The sequence below is a fragment of the Osmia bicornis genome, chromosome 12, assembly GCF_907164935.1.
Source record: "Osmia bicornis bicornis chromosome 12, iOsmBic2.1, whole genome shotgun sequence".
Classification (NCBI taxonomy): Eukaryota; Metazoa; Arthropoda; class Insecta; order Hymenoptera; family Megachilidae; genus Osmia; species Osmia bicornis.
The window spans coordinates 6,958,417-6,974,118 of NC_060227.1; the positions used below are offsets into that span (position 1 = coordinate 6,958,417).

The following is a 15,702-nucleotide window of genomic DNA, read 5'->3' on the forward strand; positions in this document are numbered from 1 at the left end:
TATGTAGCGAGGAAGAGGCGCGCTGTAGCGGTTATAGGAAGGCCGGCAGTGTGACGGGTCGCGTGGTAGGAGGTTGCTGCGATTCAATTTCAGTCGAAGCGCGCCAGGCAAACGGAGCGCCAGCAAGAACCGGCTGCTCTCTTTTCTGCACCTCGTGGCTCGTTTTTCGATCCATCCTCGAATCTGTTCGTGCACGTTCGTGCATCTTCGTTCAACCGTGCGTCGGTGAGACTAGGATGCATTGGCTGCCAGACGGAACTCGAATCGGTAACGTGTGTGTGCGCGCCACCGGGCCTCCAGCATCCGATCTATAGTGTTTACGTTGTACGTGTAACCCAGTGTGGACAACCGTTGCTCCGAGAACCAGTACCTCTCCTCTACTCGAATGCATACGAAAAGCATCGTGTCTACGACCTAGTTTCTCCGATGATTCGTCGCGAGTGACAAATCCCGTAGCTTGATCTTTCACTCGAATCGTAACTAAACGGAATGAACAACATTCGTTAACAACTTTCGAACGTGTCGTTCGGTGCAGCATCGTGGCGCACGCTTTCGCATCGGCGGTAGTTGCGAGCTGAATTTTTCGAAAACAAACGCGAACACGGAAAGTAGCGATGACGAGTTTAGAATGATGCGTGTACCGATTGTGAAAGGATACGGAACGAGCTTGGACATGAACAATCCACGGGATCGTCGCTGGTTCGTGTAGTTTTCAATCGTGGCTGTCGTGAATAGCCGCGATATGATCGAGTAATTTTGTGAACACGTGACACACAAGCGTTTGCCGCCATGAACGCAAGAGGATAAGGAAAGGATTAGCAGTAGCGCAAAATGGAATTTGGAGGATACAAAGGTACCGGTCCCCGTGTCAGGGTGCGACGACGCGCGGAATTAGGGAGACGGCTCACCAGGAGGCTGTCTCTGGTCGCGAAAATGCCAGCTGCCATTCTCAGCAAAGCGAATCCACCTGAACCAAGGCCGGTCGAGATCACCGCGATCGCTCCTGACAAGACACAGCTCACCGTGAGTAAATTACCTTTTCTCCTCTCACATTTCTCTCTCTCCAATCTTTTTTTACCGCCAGGTCGTTTAGCAAGTATCGGAATTACGAATTCCGAACTCGATTCCCGATCGATTTTCTCGGTCGTCTGCTGTTTTTGTTTGCGAGTCACACGCCTCGCACTAACATACCGGTATTGTACATCTCACGGGAGAGTTGGCGAATGCTCGGTAGGTTAGGGTACGTTTCCACGTGCCGGTGAATCGCGACATTTAACGACAAGGCGTTAAATGTCGCGATTTTTCTCGTCTGAAACCTAAAAGTCGAGTCGTGTCCCGACGTTAATGACCGATTACATTCGTAACGCAATGTCAGATTTGATTTTTCGATTTATTTATCTGATCTTATATCTGTACCGTAACATCGTGGAAAAGCTCGAACCTATACAGAATCGGAGCGAAGCGGATTCCAAGGTAGAAATCGAAACTCGGTATAGGGTTCGACGATTAATGTACCAACACGTACAACGTGCACCGGCTACAAGGTGCCGTACATTCTATACAGGAGTAAGAGGCGTTACCTTCGGTATTTAAACGCTCCATAGAAACGTTTCACGTCGTACTAGACTTGTGTTCGTACGTTGCCACGAGTTTGTGTGGGTACCGTGATCTAGCTGACTTTTGTTACCGATCAGCCTTTATTACAGGCCGTTTCGCTTAATTATTTCCGAAGGAATTAATGAATGTTTGGATTCCGGTTCGATCGTGTATTTACAACATTCCGAACGATCGGTTCTACATAACTTTCCTCGTTAAAATACGAGCCGATAAGCTTTTGATTCACAGCTCCGTTTCATTGAATTATCGTTATTTATTCAATCTTTTTCTTTTTTTTTTACGACGAAGCTTCGAATCGTTGAGAAAAGAAATATTCTCAGCTTCCGAATCGCTTTGATTCGATATTCACGCGAGGGTACACGTGCGTATGGTAGACTCGCGAAAGAAAAGTGAAGGCGTTTTGTGCATATGCACCGCGCCGTTCCTTGAACTCTACTCACTCTACACGTAATCGTCGTAAGAAAGAAAGTGCACAACGTGATCGATAGCAGCACTTTCTAGAGGGAACGAAATGCACTTTGGCCTCATTCTGATTTTTACGTAGATCCTCCGCGACCACGTGATCGTGATTCGTACCGATTTACAGACGTAAGGGCAGATGGGATAGAAAAAATAATATTGTCAAAGTTTAACAACTGTTCTATTTGCTCACTTTAGGACGTAGGTGGAAACGAATGCTACTTATTTCATTCTTCAACATACTTATATCTGTATACGTTTGAACATACGATCGACATGCATGCCCGATCCAAGCTACCGTGGACTAGATACCGACCGTTTAGACCGGAACGATAATTTTTCAATTTTTATCTATGAACGTATCGCGTGGCTCGTTGCACAAAGTCGTCGCACGTGCACACGTAAGTTGTAGCCAGAGTTGCATCGTGTGGATAACTGTAATTTCGAAGGAGGTTTCGCGCCGTTTACCTATATAAAGAAAACTCTAATTAAATGCTAATGTTGTAGACAAACGTACGGAGCGTTGATCGGGCTCGTCTCTTTAACGCGTTTCCACGTGATTTACGATCTAATTGCCGGATAATTTGCAGCCTCGATTCCGTACGGAAGAGATAAATCCTTCTTTTGCGATCTCGTTAAAACGTCGATAACGTTATTTCCTTCCTGAATGTCTCGTTTCGAGCGTTCGAACCTCAACATTTTTTCCTATCATTCGAAACCGCGTGCAACACTTGGCTAGTTTGCGACCGCCAATTAAATTATCCTCGTTTTGCGAGATTTCGCGTTCGACACGGTTGTTTCGTTTCAACGGTCACCGGCTCTTTATATAAGAACGTGGCATAACGTTTGGAAAATCCTTTCGAAGGGAAACACTCGGTGTCGACTCGTTGCACGATAGTAAAATGGTTTTAGAACCGCGTTCGTAAATTCTACTGTAATCTTTGAAATTGCTCGGAAACTGTAGCGGATATCTTGAAATATTGCCGCGTCGAATGGCTCCTGCTTTTTTTCCTTCAAATCGTTAATTGCATCTGGAACTGCATCGTCGTTTACATAAATACCGAATCAAGATACAAATAAGATGTAACAAATCGTCGATGTTTCACGCTACATGCGAGCAACGTGTTTAAAATGTACATACACGGTGTTAGGTAAATTGTGCATTATGAATAAAAATATGATAAAATCGTTTGTTTAAAAATTCGAATGCTAAACGTCTTCTTTTTGACTTAATTAATGTGATACGTGAATGCTGCTTAAAGGTCATTGTCACACATCTCTAGAAATTCACTTTCGACCTCGAGTATCGAACCTCTATAATTAAATGGAGAAAGTGGTGACGCTCGATCGGCCGTCTTCGTATTTAGCATAGGATTGTTCAACAACACTCGCTGAAACGCACGCAAAGTTATCCGGCGTTGTAATAATCCCCTCAGGAACACCGGGAAATTTTGTTTCTGCGAAAGTCCTCGATCTGACTTCCGCGTCGCTCGGAAATGCCTACGAAAAGTAAAAGTTAAAAAAAAAAAAGAAATGAAATTCATCGCGCCGTATTTCCGCGAACGTGGAAATTCACGGAACAATGGTTAATTAATTGGAACGATGTGAAATTGAGTAGCGTCAAAGTCAATGCCTGGTGAAAGATAGATTCGTTGCGAGTGAATGAAAGTGATGTTGAAATTAGATTCGAATCGCTATTCATCTCGTTCGATTAACCATCTATCCCGACGATGTATCAATTCCATCTTCGTTTCGTCGCGCACCTATCAATTATCCTCTCTATAGATTTCCATACTCGTTCGCTTCGCAGACTGGTATGAGTCAACGTCAATCAGAAACAAAGAACACTGGCATAGAATATCGTTCTGCGGTGGCAGAAATGCCTGCTATTTCTCCTGCCGAATGTAATTTCCGGCATGCTTATTGAACTGACCCATTTCCGTGGACATGCAACTTCTAGCATGCTTGATTTGATTACAGCGAATGCATTAGGGATATTGTAAGGATTTACTTTGGAATTGTACGAACAGAATTACACGAAAATTAGTGATATTCAGAGGAAACGAAGTTTCGTTCGTATAGATAGGTTCCATAGAATTCCGAAAGTCTAGTCCGTAGCAAATTGACTAATGTACGAGGCTAATGATCACGGTGTCGTAATTAACTGGACACGAGTGGATTCATTCGTGAGATTGCGAATTTTAGATCTCATTCTGCTCTGATTGTTAGAGTCACGCGGCTGTACTCTCGCTAATAATGTGACAGTAGGAACGCAGCCACAGTAAACAGTCCACTATTTTATCACGCTCGACCGCGACCGAGAACAGAACACGTGTGTCTACTAGAAAAAATAATGTTTGACCAACCGACGATCTATCGTTGAGATGAAACTTCTATAAAATGATTCAGAACAAGCGTAACAATATTTTCTTCTTGCGTCGACGAATCGAGGAACCAATAAAATCGGTGCATTTATGGTTTAAGGGTTGCTTTTAAAAGTGCATTCTCGCTTTTAAATCCATATCTGTGGATCGTAAAACGTTTTCCCCTTTATCCTTCCAGAACTTTGTTCGTTTCCGACGCGATAACGATAGGTCGGTTTTTCGTTCAGGGTAGAATCGTAAATGATAATTGCCTGCTAATTAACGGAGGGAAGATTTTCCTCGAAACCGCCGAGAAATGTTTCATTGGCGCCATTAGGAGTTTAGCAGAGTGCGTTCACGTGTGGATAAAAGTAGGTTGCATGCGACTAGAGATCGTCTGAGGACTGAATGAACTGAAAACAGTGCAAGCAGTGTCCACGGAATTTTCAGGAAGTGATTCACGCTTCTGTAGCCTATGGAGCTTTCACCCGTTCGCTTGCGTCACCATCTTTCGAAGAAGCTGACGAGCCGTGACCGATTAAAATTATTACCAACGCCAACGTGTCTCGTTCGTGGTACAAGGTAATTAGGAAAAAATGAATGAAATATCGAGGAAAGCAAATTTTTCTTCCGAGAGAACTTAGGAAATATCGTCTTCATGCTTCTGTGAATATGTAGACTCGACAAAAAGAAACAAATGTTTCTTTATAGTGACCATTGCGGCACCAGGCAACTCGACGCTCCAAACCTTTTCGTGTTCCGCTTTATCGTAAATGCATAATTATCCCCGTGTATTATCGTTAATGCGGGTGGTTATGCAACGCGCGTCATTCGAATTTAGCTACCTTTACAAATAAAATAATGTACTTGTAAAAAAGAGCTTTCATTCACGAATCCCATATTACGAATCTGTTAATATAAAATATGCATCTGTGTAAACGGTACGATTCATCACGGAGAAGAAAGAACGTCGACAAAGGTTGCGTGTCTTCGATAAAAGGCATTGTCTCTTTCGTCGCTTCAGCCTGTCATTCTCAGCAACAAAGTGTGAATGAAACTTTGTTTTCACCGTGTACAAATTCAAAAGAGAAACTAGGCTAAAGCGTAATTCGATAAAGGAAGTCCGTCGTGGAAACGGACACTCCTATTATCCAAGGGAAGTTGCAAGCGACCAATGAATGACGTCAATGTACGACCGATATAGTTTAAAACGACTTAGAGTAGCCGATGGTTATGGGTGTTGCGCAACCCTTCGACCACGATGGATTAACAGGCTCGTAAGGTTTCGAGGGATTTCTAGAATTCCATTGACTTGTTCTACGAAAGAAAATAGTTTACGCGTGTACGAGGCTCGCGTTGTACGCTTTCGATCTTAATCGTTCCTCGAGAAACCGTAACCCTCCCCTATCGGTTACACGATAAACGCGAAAATGTAAACCTAACGTAATTGTTGACGGTATTCGCAAGAGGGTACCGTGTCCAGTTACATAAGAGGAATTTAGGAACAATAAGAATTAATTTTGTAATCTAATACTTCCATTCGGTATTTCAACATACAAATAATTCATTAAGCAAGTATACATGATTCGAAAAAAATTTTACAAGTTTCGATTAGGCATTTATATTCTTTGAATTATTCATCATCCGGTTTCAAACGCAGAACTCCTTCCCTCGAATATTTGTTTCGCAAACTGGTATATTTCAACGAATTTCACACTAATTTCATTTGAATTTCATTCGACACTCTGATTAACGAAATAGACTCGTCGTAATATGGCGTCTGTTACGTAAAACTTTCCTGCGTCACGATATTGACCCCTGATCCAACGACGAATCGTTTTAATCGAAACCATTTCCATATCAATTAGGATTCATCTGTAAATGTTGCATCTTCTCGCAGTGCCTCCGCAATCTTTCGATTCCCTCTCGTCGGTTATCAGAGTAACGTTGCTCCCAAGCATCGAGTAATCTGTCGTAGTATCTCTTCACATCGAAGAATTTCTCATATTCGTACGAACGTTTTGTTGGAAAGATTTTCTCGAAATTTTCAGCCTGGCTAAGCTCGTCTTCGTAACGTATCAATTGTCTCAGATCGTCTCTCGTAAGTTTATCAATGATTCGCTCGAAATACTCGTCACGTTTTTGCATCGCGTTGATCTCGTTCTGTTTCATCTTCTCTTCGAGATTTAGGGCCATGCTGTACAATCTGTGATCTTGCATGATCGACTCGAACTTTTTGCAGCTACCGGATATCCTTTCGTTCCTCGGTATCTGATAACCGGCCATGTTTAATACGTTTCGAACGAGAGCACCCTGCAATAATTGGGAAAAAAAAAACAGATCGTCCCAGGTCAGAGGAATCACGATAGTCGTTTATCACGCGAATCACGGCCGTGATTCGGTCGAGTGGCGTTGCTAAATGATTTATGCGTTCGCGTGCATCATTGTGGAAGAATTCGAAAGTTCGAAAATCAAGCGGTGGCAACCGTGAACGGGAATGTAACTGGCTTGCGATTGAAAGTAATTATCGTTCGTCTAACGTCACGACGCGAAATGGGAAAGTTCAAATACGCGGGAAACGTGTTGGGTGCCCCAGAAAATGAATTTAAGGGCAAAGAAATCGTGTTTAAAAAAAGAAAAATGATTGAATTTATAGGGTAGCTAATAGTTGATTCCCGGTTGCTGCGTTCGAACACGTTCAATTAAACGCTGGTACCTTAATAGTCGTATCGAGTGGCGACTCCGTTTGCAACGACGGCAGGATGTTGGCTTCGAGCAACCAGGGCTTGAAATTCTCGTCGAGCAGTATGTCGAACCCGTATAACTCGTAGCAGGTGTAACTCGAGACCAAGTACTCCGAAATGGCTACGTTCATAGTCGGTTCCACAGCGATGAACGTTTTAACGACAATGTCCTTGATCTTGGACCATAGCTCGGCCACGTCCACTCCCTCTTGCTCGAGGTACGACCATAAACATCGTAAGGACCATTTGTGACCCTTGAACGAATTCACCCCGTCGTTCTTCACGTATGCTGGATTTTGTCTATTCACGCTGCTGTTCGTTAGATGCATGTACTTGTCGTTTAGATTCCCTCCTCGTACGTACCTGAAGAATTCGTGAAATGTCCCGATATTATTTTCACCAGACTATGATTCACGTTTCTTTTTTTTTTCTTTTCTCCAGTTACAAATGGGAATGGTAGATTCACGATTGGTAAGGACGTAATGCTTATGTAACTGATAGCGGTAGTTTGATTCCGATGGTGAAAATTAATGGAAGTTTCTTACGAAACTATAAATCGTAAAGTCAGCGTAGAAAGAATTCAAGTAAATTGATAGAGTGGGAGAGTTGAACATAAATTTATGCGGATAGCTGCCTCTGCACCCTATACTTCTCGTGATTACGAACCTCTCCTGTCTCGTCTTAAACTGATCACTCTTGAAATGCGACCAACTATGGTCCATATTTCGTTTACACCCGATGTTTCAAAAGTGATTGAAAATGGGTTAGGTTTACCTGACTGAAGCAAAACGAACCAAGCCCTCTTTGTAGATATAAATCCTCATAGGATTGAGGCTCGTTAGTAGCACGTAAAGTCGTAGATCGAATTTCAAGCCATTAATTAGTTTCGGTTTGGTGATGTATCGTTGAACGACTACCAAATGCCACTTTGGAATCTCCCACCATTGATTAACTATCTTGATACCTTGACCGCGACCAGAGGACGGTGGTTTAATTATCCACGTGTTAGCAATGCCATTCTTGAGCCATACATTTTCGAATTTTTGTATCTCTCTTGGTAGAATGTATGTCTTCGGCATGAAACCGTATTCCCTGGTACCGAATTTCTTCATCATTTTGCTTAGATGGTTCCATAGTGAATCCTTGTTCCCGAGATTATGTGATCCTGGGATACTATTTATCTAAACACGAGGTAGGCAATGATTTCATATTCCTAACGATTTTTAATGGAATAAATTTTGACTCGAAAGGGTTAATAACTGGGTTAATGTTCACCTTTTGGAAACTTTTCATACGCTGATACCTAGTCGGATCTTTGCAAGACAAATTCCAAATGGCAGACCAGTCGTTGGTCTTCAGTACCGTTTGATATCCAGAATTCATTAAAATTTTAACCAAAATCTTTGGCATAGTTCCAGTAAATTTCCATTTCAGAAGTTTCGTGAACTCTTTCGGCAATTTGACCGCCTGTTTCCGTTCGTGACTATGGAAATATACATACGGGGGAACGTTTGGAAATAGGCTCTTCCTCATCCATTGAGATGCTGGGTTAGTGACTTTGTCTCCGTCTGCTCGTTCGTCAAAAATAATTTCACAACAGTCAGTTACTTGTAAATTGAACAGAATCGATTTAGGTCGCACCACGTTCGGGAATTTAGATTGTTTATTGCATTGAGAATTTCTCTTGTAACGAAGGAGAGCATTTTCGGTGAGCTTTTCGTAAATTAACCATTCGTCGTCGAGATCGTGATAGAGGTTAATCGCTCCGTTCGATGTACTGGTGGTTGCACATCGCACTGGATCGGCGAATCTCCATGGATCAGGATGCTCGAGGACAACCTGCATCGCGACACCAAGATACTAGTTAATTTTGTAATCATTATCGTTTCTCTAGGTAGACGGAAATACGAGAATTTTAACGAAGGCTCATAATGAAACGTTTCGTGCCGGTGCGGGCCGAAGTTGCTCCCGAAACAAACCATGCACGGGTACCATACATCCCTCATAAAAAATATGAAACGGAGCATGAATAGCTTTCACAGATGAAGGCAATTAATAATTTGAAAAAAAAAAAGAAAAAAACGGTACACGTTCTCCATGAAAGGGGTAAATCAGTTTCCTATCCCATATCTGAGTTCGAACAATGGCTCGATTGATTCCGAGTCTTTCCGCGTTTGCGTGCCCCGCCGACGTTTATCTTGCTGCTAGAGTAGAGTACCTTCGGTCGCGGTGAACACGCTGGCGGATGGTTTACGCGCGTAACGCGCACGCACTCGCGAACACGCGTGTTCCTCTACACTTGTATACGGGCTCCGCTATCCACGCTAGCCCACTCGAGAATCCTTCGAGAGCAGGGATAAGAAGGTTCGTTGGGGGAAAAATGGTCCTTTGGTCCGGAGCGATCGGCAAATACGCCTATCGTTCCTCGTATAACTCTCGCCGCGGACTCTAATGGCGATGCTGGTCGATGCTAATTTGATTCCCGTGTAACGCAATCACGGGCCTGATTGTCCATGTTACGCGCATCACGCGCATTCCTGCGTGCGCGCTAGTTGCGTTTTCCATCTTGCACGATTAATTGTTCGTCGTGCATGGCCGCCACGCCGCGCCGTTCGCCTCTCGATCGGCCTTCTAACTGCCATGCCAGCAGGAATGCGACGCGACGCGATGCCAGTGTGTGTGCTTCTAATCTGCCAGCACACAATGGCCGGACACGAGCAGCATTAGGGCCTATGCGGAATGTAATATTCGCCAGATACCAGATATAACGCGCATTTACATACAACATCCACCATCTCCACCGGCCATGTTCTTCCGGCATAACGCGTTCACTTTTCTTCGTTTCGCTCGCGATATCGAGCAACTTGCTTCACAGGAGGTGCCGTCTTTCGACACGCTTCTAATCTACCTACCCCTACACTCTAGTAGGTGCACCTAGGAAATTTATAAGCTTATCCCTCGTTAACAGTCGCTGATTCGAGTAGAAACTGCAACAGTTAGCGAGGCAGGCAGCTCGAGGGAATAGCAACGATCTTTTTCGTTGTTTTTGCTTCCACTTACGGTGTATATAAATCTGGCTGTTTTACACGCCCGATACACGCCCCGCACTGATAACACGATATATCGCGATGGCGCCGGCGTACGAATACAAACGTATATAAAACATTGCAGCTCGTACACTTTCACGGTTCGTGTGGCAAACATAATGCGTCCCGAATTCCAGCCTGCGACTTTTCGAACGGAAATCTCCTGTTAAATGTATCCTTGTGGTACTGAGACGTTCGATGCACGCGATTGCCTATCGATTAATCCGGGATAATAGAAACCGCGGACACGCGGAACGCGCGGCCCGGACAGGGATTTATGAAAATCGCGGGAAATTCGCGCGAGATTACGAAAGGTGAATCTTAATGGTATAACGGAAGATTTCTCGAGTATTTCGTTCGGATACTTAATTAACGGAGCAACTTTCTTGAATGGTCGATGGAAGACGTTCGTTGCGAAACGAACGCATCGATACAATCGGAAAACTGCATACTCCGCGTCGTTTCCACGGATACCGATGCCAGATCGAGTAAAATGTATGCATTGTGAATTATTCATCTCTTCAATTTTCCATGATTATCGTGGTATCTGTTACTCGATTACCGTCGATTTATGAACGAATTAAAAATTTTTATCTGTACGTTGCAACATTCAATCGGAATATTTTCCTATCGAGCACGGTGTACGATTGGAAAATCTCAAATTATAATAACTGTAAATTGAGCCGTGAAAGCCTTATGGTAAAAAAATGAGGTGAACTTAAAATTGTTAAGAATGAAAGAGTGCAGAAAGGAGGGAAGCCTTGAGAAGGTGTCGTGGAAAGCGTGTACGAGCCGCCATTCGAACGCAACGCGAGACATCGAGTCGCATCTCGTTGCATTGTCTTTGAATGACGGGGAACGTCCTTCGATGCGTGCGAGAAAAGATTCTTCGCGTGTACTCGGTACGCATGCTACCTGCTCGCGGCGCATTAACGATTTCGCAAGAGCGACGATCGGCAAATAGGTACGCGTGTTTTCCTGTCAGGCCAAGGTACGCTTCCCCTGAGAAAATCGCCGCTTCGATCAGCTTCAATTCTATCTCTACGAGCTGAGAATTTATGGATTTAACTTTGACCCTTCGTTAACTGATAAGAATTCCCATTTTTTTTCCATCGATCCACAAAGGCTAACAAAGGAAGGAAGGAACAAAGAAACATTGGGATGAATTATTATCATCGACACGGCGATGCGTCAGATTTATCACTGACATCGCGTTTTGTTTCGCCCAAGGGGTCCAAGGGAGAGCATAATTTTCAACACCGTCTGAACGGTGCGAATATTATTATTCGTTGACCCCGTTTTCATCGAGCCTTTGCATCGTTGAAATTGTTTAGCAAAGACAAACGAGCCGTCGAGGATTTATTTAGCCGGACGAAAGCGAAAAGATATGCATCGCAATTTGCGTAGGCGAATATTTGTTAACGCGTTTAATGAGGAGAACCATGGAACGTTGCGGACGTGCCGTTTATTTAACGTTCTTACGCTTACGATCGATCGTGCTCGTTCAACGGTATTTCGCATACAGTGACCCTTTGTTAAAACGCTTTAACCGACGATCCATTACGAAACTATTGAAGCATAGATTTTTTTCTTCTTTTTGTATTCCTTTCTCTCGTGTCGGATAAGTGATTAACCCATTGCGGTACAGGTCATTGCGTTATTATTACTTTTCGCTAGCTTATCAAAATTCGGAGCGAATTCAAATATCCCTCGCATCCTGAACGATCCAGATCGCCAGTGTCGATCATCGACGCGATAGAATCCCTCTTTCTCGATCGACTATTCGTTCGCCCGATTATTTTCGCGACGCACGTGCACGAAGGGTTGCAAAATCACGAACGCGAGGCGACCCGGAGTGCAGAACGCGGTACGTAGAATAGTTTCTCGAAGATAAAGCGGGCTTCGAATAAAAGGAACAACGGGCTCAGGAGCTTCGAAAAAGAAGCATCGACGAAGGAGGCTGTCGTGGTACGTTCGCTTTTAAGATTGAAACACTCTTTCGTTGGCGAAGTCGAACGAGGAGAGTCCAAGTCGTACGTATGTATGCGTCGGCATTGCGACATCGCTAATGCATCGTGAGTACGGAACGGCGGCCGTGGATGCACTGCAAAATTACGAGAATAGCGAACAAACGGCTGGAATTCCCTGCTGCTTATGGAAGAGAAACGAAGCTGACTGCACCGAGGAACAGAGAGACGATGGAAAATGGATCTGAAACGATTCGCGCGACGACTATCGGTACGTTGAACCGTATCGCGTCAACGTGAGATAAATAAGTTAAAGACTACGGAAAGGTGGTCGACCGTTCAATTACCGCTAATTTTTCCAACAACCCGAGGATTTTTATTCAATTTCGCAAAATTTCCTTTAAATTGCTTCAAGTGCTAAATTAACTCGATCAACTCAGCGACAACCAACAGAAAAGCGTTAATTGTTCAATTAAAATGCTTGCAAGAAAGCTGGCTTCGCGAAGTCGTTATTCGAAAATAGGTCAATTTATATTAACCATTCAGATACGGATGGTTAGCAGAACGATCACGTTCAGACGAAATATTCTTCTCTGTCTCGGGGTAGAGAATTATTTTTAATTGGACCACTGAAACGTGACAAACAAAATACGATCGCGATATTTCATTGTCGACGGACCAGGAAGAGGCGAGGATGAAACACGAGCATACGGGATATGCATCGAAACGACACGTGCACCCGGGTGCGCGTAAATAGTAAGTCGTCGATAATAAATCGTCGAATCAACGATGAACGCCTGCAGAACAGTATTCAACGCGACATTGGACTTTTTTCTAACTGAATTGCTTCGACGTTAATACATCATCCTTTATTGAGCTTGAATTAAAAAAAAAAAAGTAGTAATAGTCACTGAATATTCAGACGTTTTCACGTAGGCTCATTTACTTTGTACATTTCTATCGATGTACCATTGATCACCTCTATAAATACTAGATTGAATCGAATCAATTTACATACCATCGCATGTAGAAAGATTGTAATTGTTTTTACACGAAGCGTCGATCAGGTGTATGCCGAAGGCGCCGTAAGTCTTGGAAAACAAAATTTTTGTTATATTTGAGAACGAACAGTCGTGAAATGTCTGTTCGATTTCTTGTTCCTTGCAAAATAAGAATTTTACAGCTTCGAGGAAACCACAGTCGTCTACGCGGTGTAAAATATATTTTTCTTCGCGCCGACCGTTTATTTGCTTGTTAGGGAAAAAAGATAGGCGATCTGTTGTTAGACTTTTCGATAACAGGGGTTCAGTGGAACCTATTTCAAGGGAACTGTTCAACCCCTATTTTTAGAGGTCCTCTTCTCTTTGAAATCGCGATTCCGTATCGCATCGATGCCTCTATGAATGGCTTGATCGATGGATCGAAGAACACATAGGAGGTAGTTAGGAACGCGGTCGGCACCGATTTGTCGAAGCGGTTGTCAATCTCTCTCCATGTTGAGAGATAGCCCCGCTTCAAAGGCGAAAGAAACGCGTCAAGGCCGTCCCCGTGGTATAGTCGTACGAATACCAGTACTCGAAGTACTGGAATACGGATTCGATACGGTTCAGGGTGATCTTAGCTTACTGGTGCACGCACCGTTCCATTCGAAGTCTGAAGAAAACCAGGCAACTTTTCTTGCGGTTTTTGCGGTACACCCGACCGGTAGGTATCTATTTTCGATACGTTGCGTTAGTTCGCCAGTTTAAAAAGCTGCTTACTTTCGAAATGCCCAGCTCGGCTGGCATTGGCACGCGAAATCGAAGAAAGGAGAACGAGGAATCCGTTGTTACGGGAAAATTGCCAGTTAACGCATTGATCGTCGCCTCGTCCATATCGAAGTACCGTGGGAATATCGTCTGCGATCCATTTTCCAGGTGATACTGTTTAGAAAAGCGCGTAGGCACGCGCTAACTTTCGCGCGTCCGGTGTCAGAAAGGTCTCACCTCTTCAAGGTCTACCGAGGTGCATTTTATGCACCACGGTTGTAGACATTTTTATGCAAATCCATTTAGCATTGTGTCGTGCCATCCGTTCCACTAATCGAGCACCGATACCTTAAGACACGCAACGAATCGCATCGTATCCGTTCTATCTTTTTGCTTCTCTAAATTTAACTCTGCCTTACGTAATACAGTTTCATTCGAGTCACCCATCAATTTTTGTCTTCCTCTACTAGATCGTCTAACGTCCATGCGAATTCTATTTTATATCCGAAAATACGTCTAGAAAAAATTACCAACGGATGAATTATTCAACTTTAAGAATCGACGCAGCAGGTAGTACATATTTGATCAAAATATTATAAATAGAATGAATGATTTCTTTTTGTTTCCTGTCTGGTGTCTTATTATACGATCGTAAGGATTCCAAAGGTTTACATCGGACATTATGCAGTCGTTTCAGACATTTTTATGCAAATGTAATTGGCATTGTGCGGAATCATCGGTTTCGTCGCTCGTCAATGAAGTGTCGGGGAAAAGATGCTTCCCTGACGGTCAGACGTTTTAATCGACTTCGGGTGTAATTTATGAGTCAAGCCGACGTTATCGTTCGTGAATCGTATACGTAATACACATTGACCAGGATCGTTTATGGAAGAAACGAAATTTCGAATCGTCACCGGTGAGCAATCCAGACGAGCCTCGTCATTGAATCGTTCCCTCTTCATGGTCTTCGGGTTTCGACAAATTATTCCATCGATGTTTCTGTGTCGAAGTTGTAAATACACGCGAAACTGTTTGCCTCTTGCGATTACCTGCAATTAGCGTTGAAACCGAATGACCATGAAGGTAAAGATAGCAAAGAAACTTTTTCTTGTAGCACCTCGGGTGTTCGTTCGATTCGTCTAATATCAAACGGTGAATTTTTTTACTTTTCATCAAGTACACGTGACGCGAATCGTAAATTGTCGAGTAGAGTGCTATGATATTAGTTCAGTTCGAAGGTCGGGAAGAAGATCTATGGATTTCGTCCCTGACGAAAATGATCTCGCATATTAGTTAATATATGTATACACGTGTGTGTATGGAGTTGGTGCGCATGGTTTATCGGCTGTACGCTAATATGGTTACGCTATGCATACCTTCGATCGTATCGATACGCATACTCATCGACACGACCAAGTTGTCCAACTTTCGACCTTGCGATTCGCAAAACGAAAATGGAATGCGGCTTGGAATCCAACGCTAGACCATCCGAGCGTGATTCTTTGTATCTCTTTTGCGTCAATGTTGACGAGTGAGCGTTTCCTTCGTGGACACGTGGGGTGTTAGAAATGTTCTAAGAATGTTTGCCTTGCCAAAAGAAATAAGAAAGGTAGCAGAAAATAGATACGTCGTTCAGTTGTTTTCAATGGTGGAAATTGAAAGAAAAAGAAAAAATAAATCATCCGAGAGATAAGCATGAACTGTAGCAATTGTACTGG

At 43.4% G+C, this 15,702-nt stretch overlaps 2 protein-coding genes across 3 annotated transcripts in view; one reads left to right on the forward strand and one right to left on the reverse strand.

Annotated features, from left to right (window-relative positions):
* Positions 1–53: 53 nt before the first annotated feature.
* The window catches only part of LOC114880189 (rho GTPase-activating protein 20-like), a 120,279-nt gene continuing 104,630 nt past the window's right edge, over positions 54–15,702 (forward strand). For both annotated transcript variants that reach the window (XM_029195912.2, XM_029195913.2), the window contains exon 1: positions 54–1,023. In XM_029195912.2, the coding sequence (XP_029051745.2) occupies positions 832–1,023 (192 nt within the window). In that variant the 5' untranslated portion in view covers positions 54–831. The remainder of the gene's footprint in view (positions 1,024–15,702) is intronic.
* LOC114880192 (tubulin monoglutamylase TTLL4-like) lies at positions 6,058–9,604 on the reverse strand. Its single transcript, XM_029195923.2, has 4 exons — positions 8,459–9,604; positions 7,958–8,364; positions 7,156–7,546; positions 6,058–6,752 (listed from the first exon to the last, which is right to left on the reverse strand). Exons 1-4 carry the CDS (start codon positions 9,026–9,028, stop codon positions 6,300–6,302), a joined length of 1,821 nt encoding a protein of 606 aa, XP_029051756.2. The 5' UTR covers positions 9,029–9,604; the 3' UTR covers positions 6,058–6,299.

Coding starts and splice junctions, on each gene's coding strand:
- LOC114880192 (XM_029195923.2), bottom strand. CDS start 9,028: ATGCAGGTTGTCCTCGAGCATCCTGATCCATGGAGATTCGCCGATCCA. Junction 7,547..7,957: donor GTTCGTTTTGCTTCAGTCAG/GTAAACCTAACC, acceptor CGAATTCTTCAG/GTACGTACGAGGAGGGAATC. Junction 6,753..7,155: donor CACTCGATACGACTATTAAG/GTACCAGCGTTT, acceptor CAATTATTGCAG/GGTGCTCTCGTTCGAAACGT.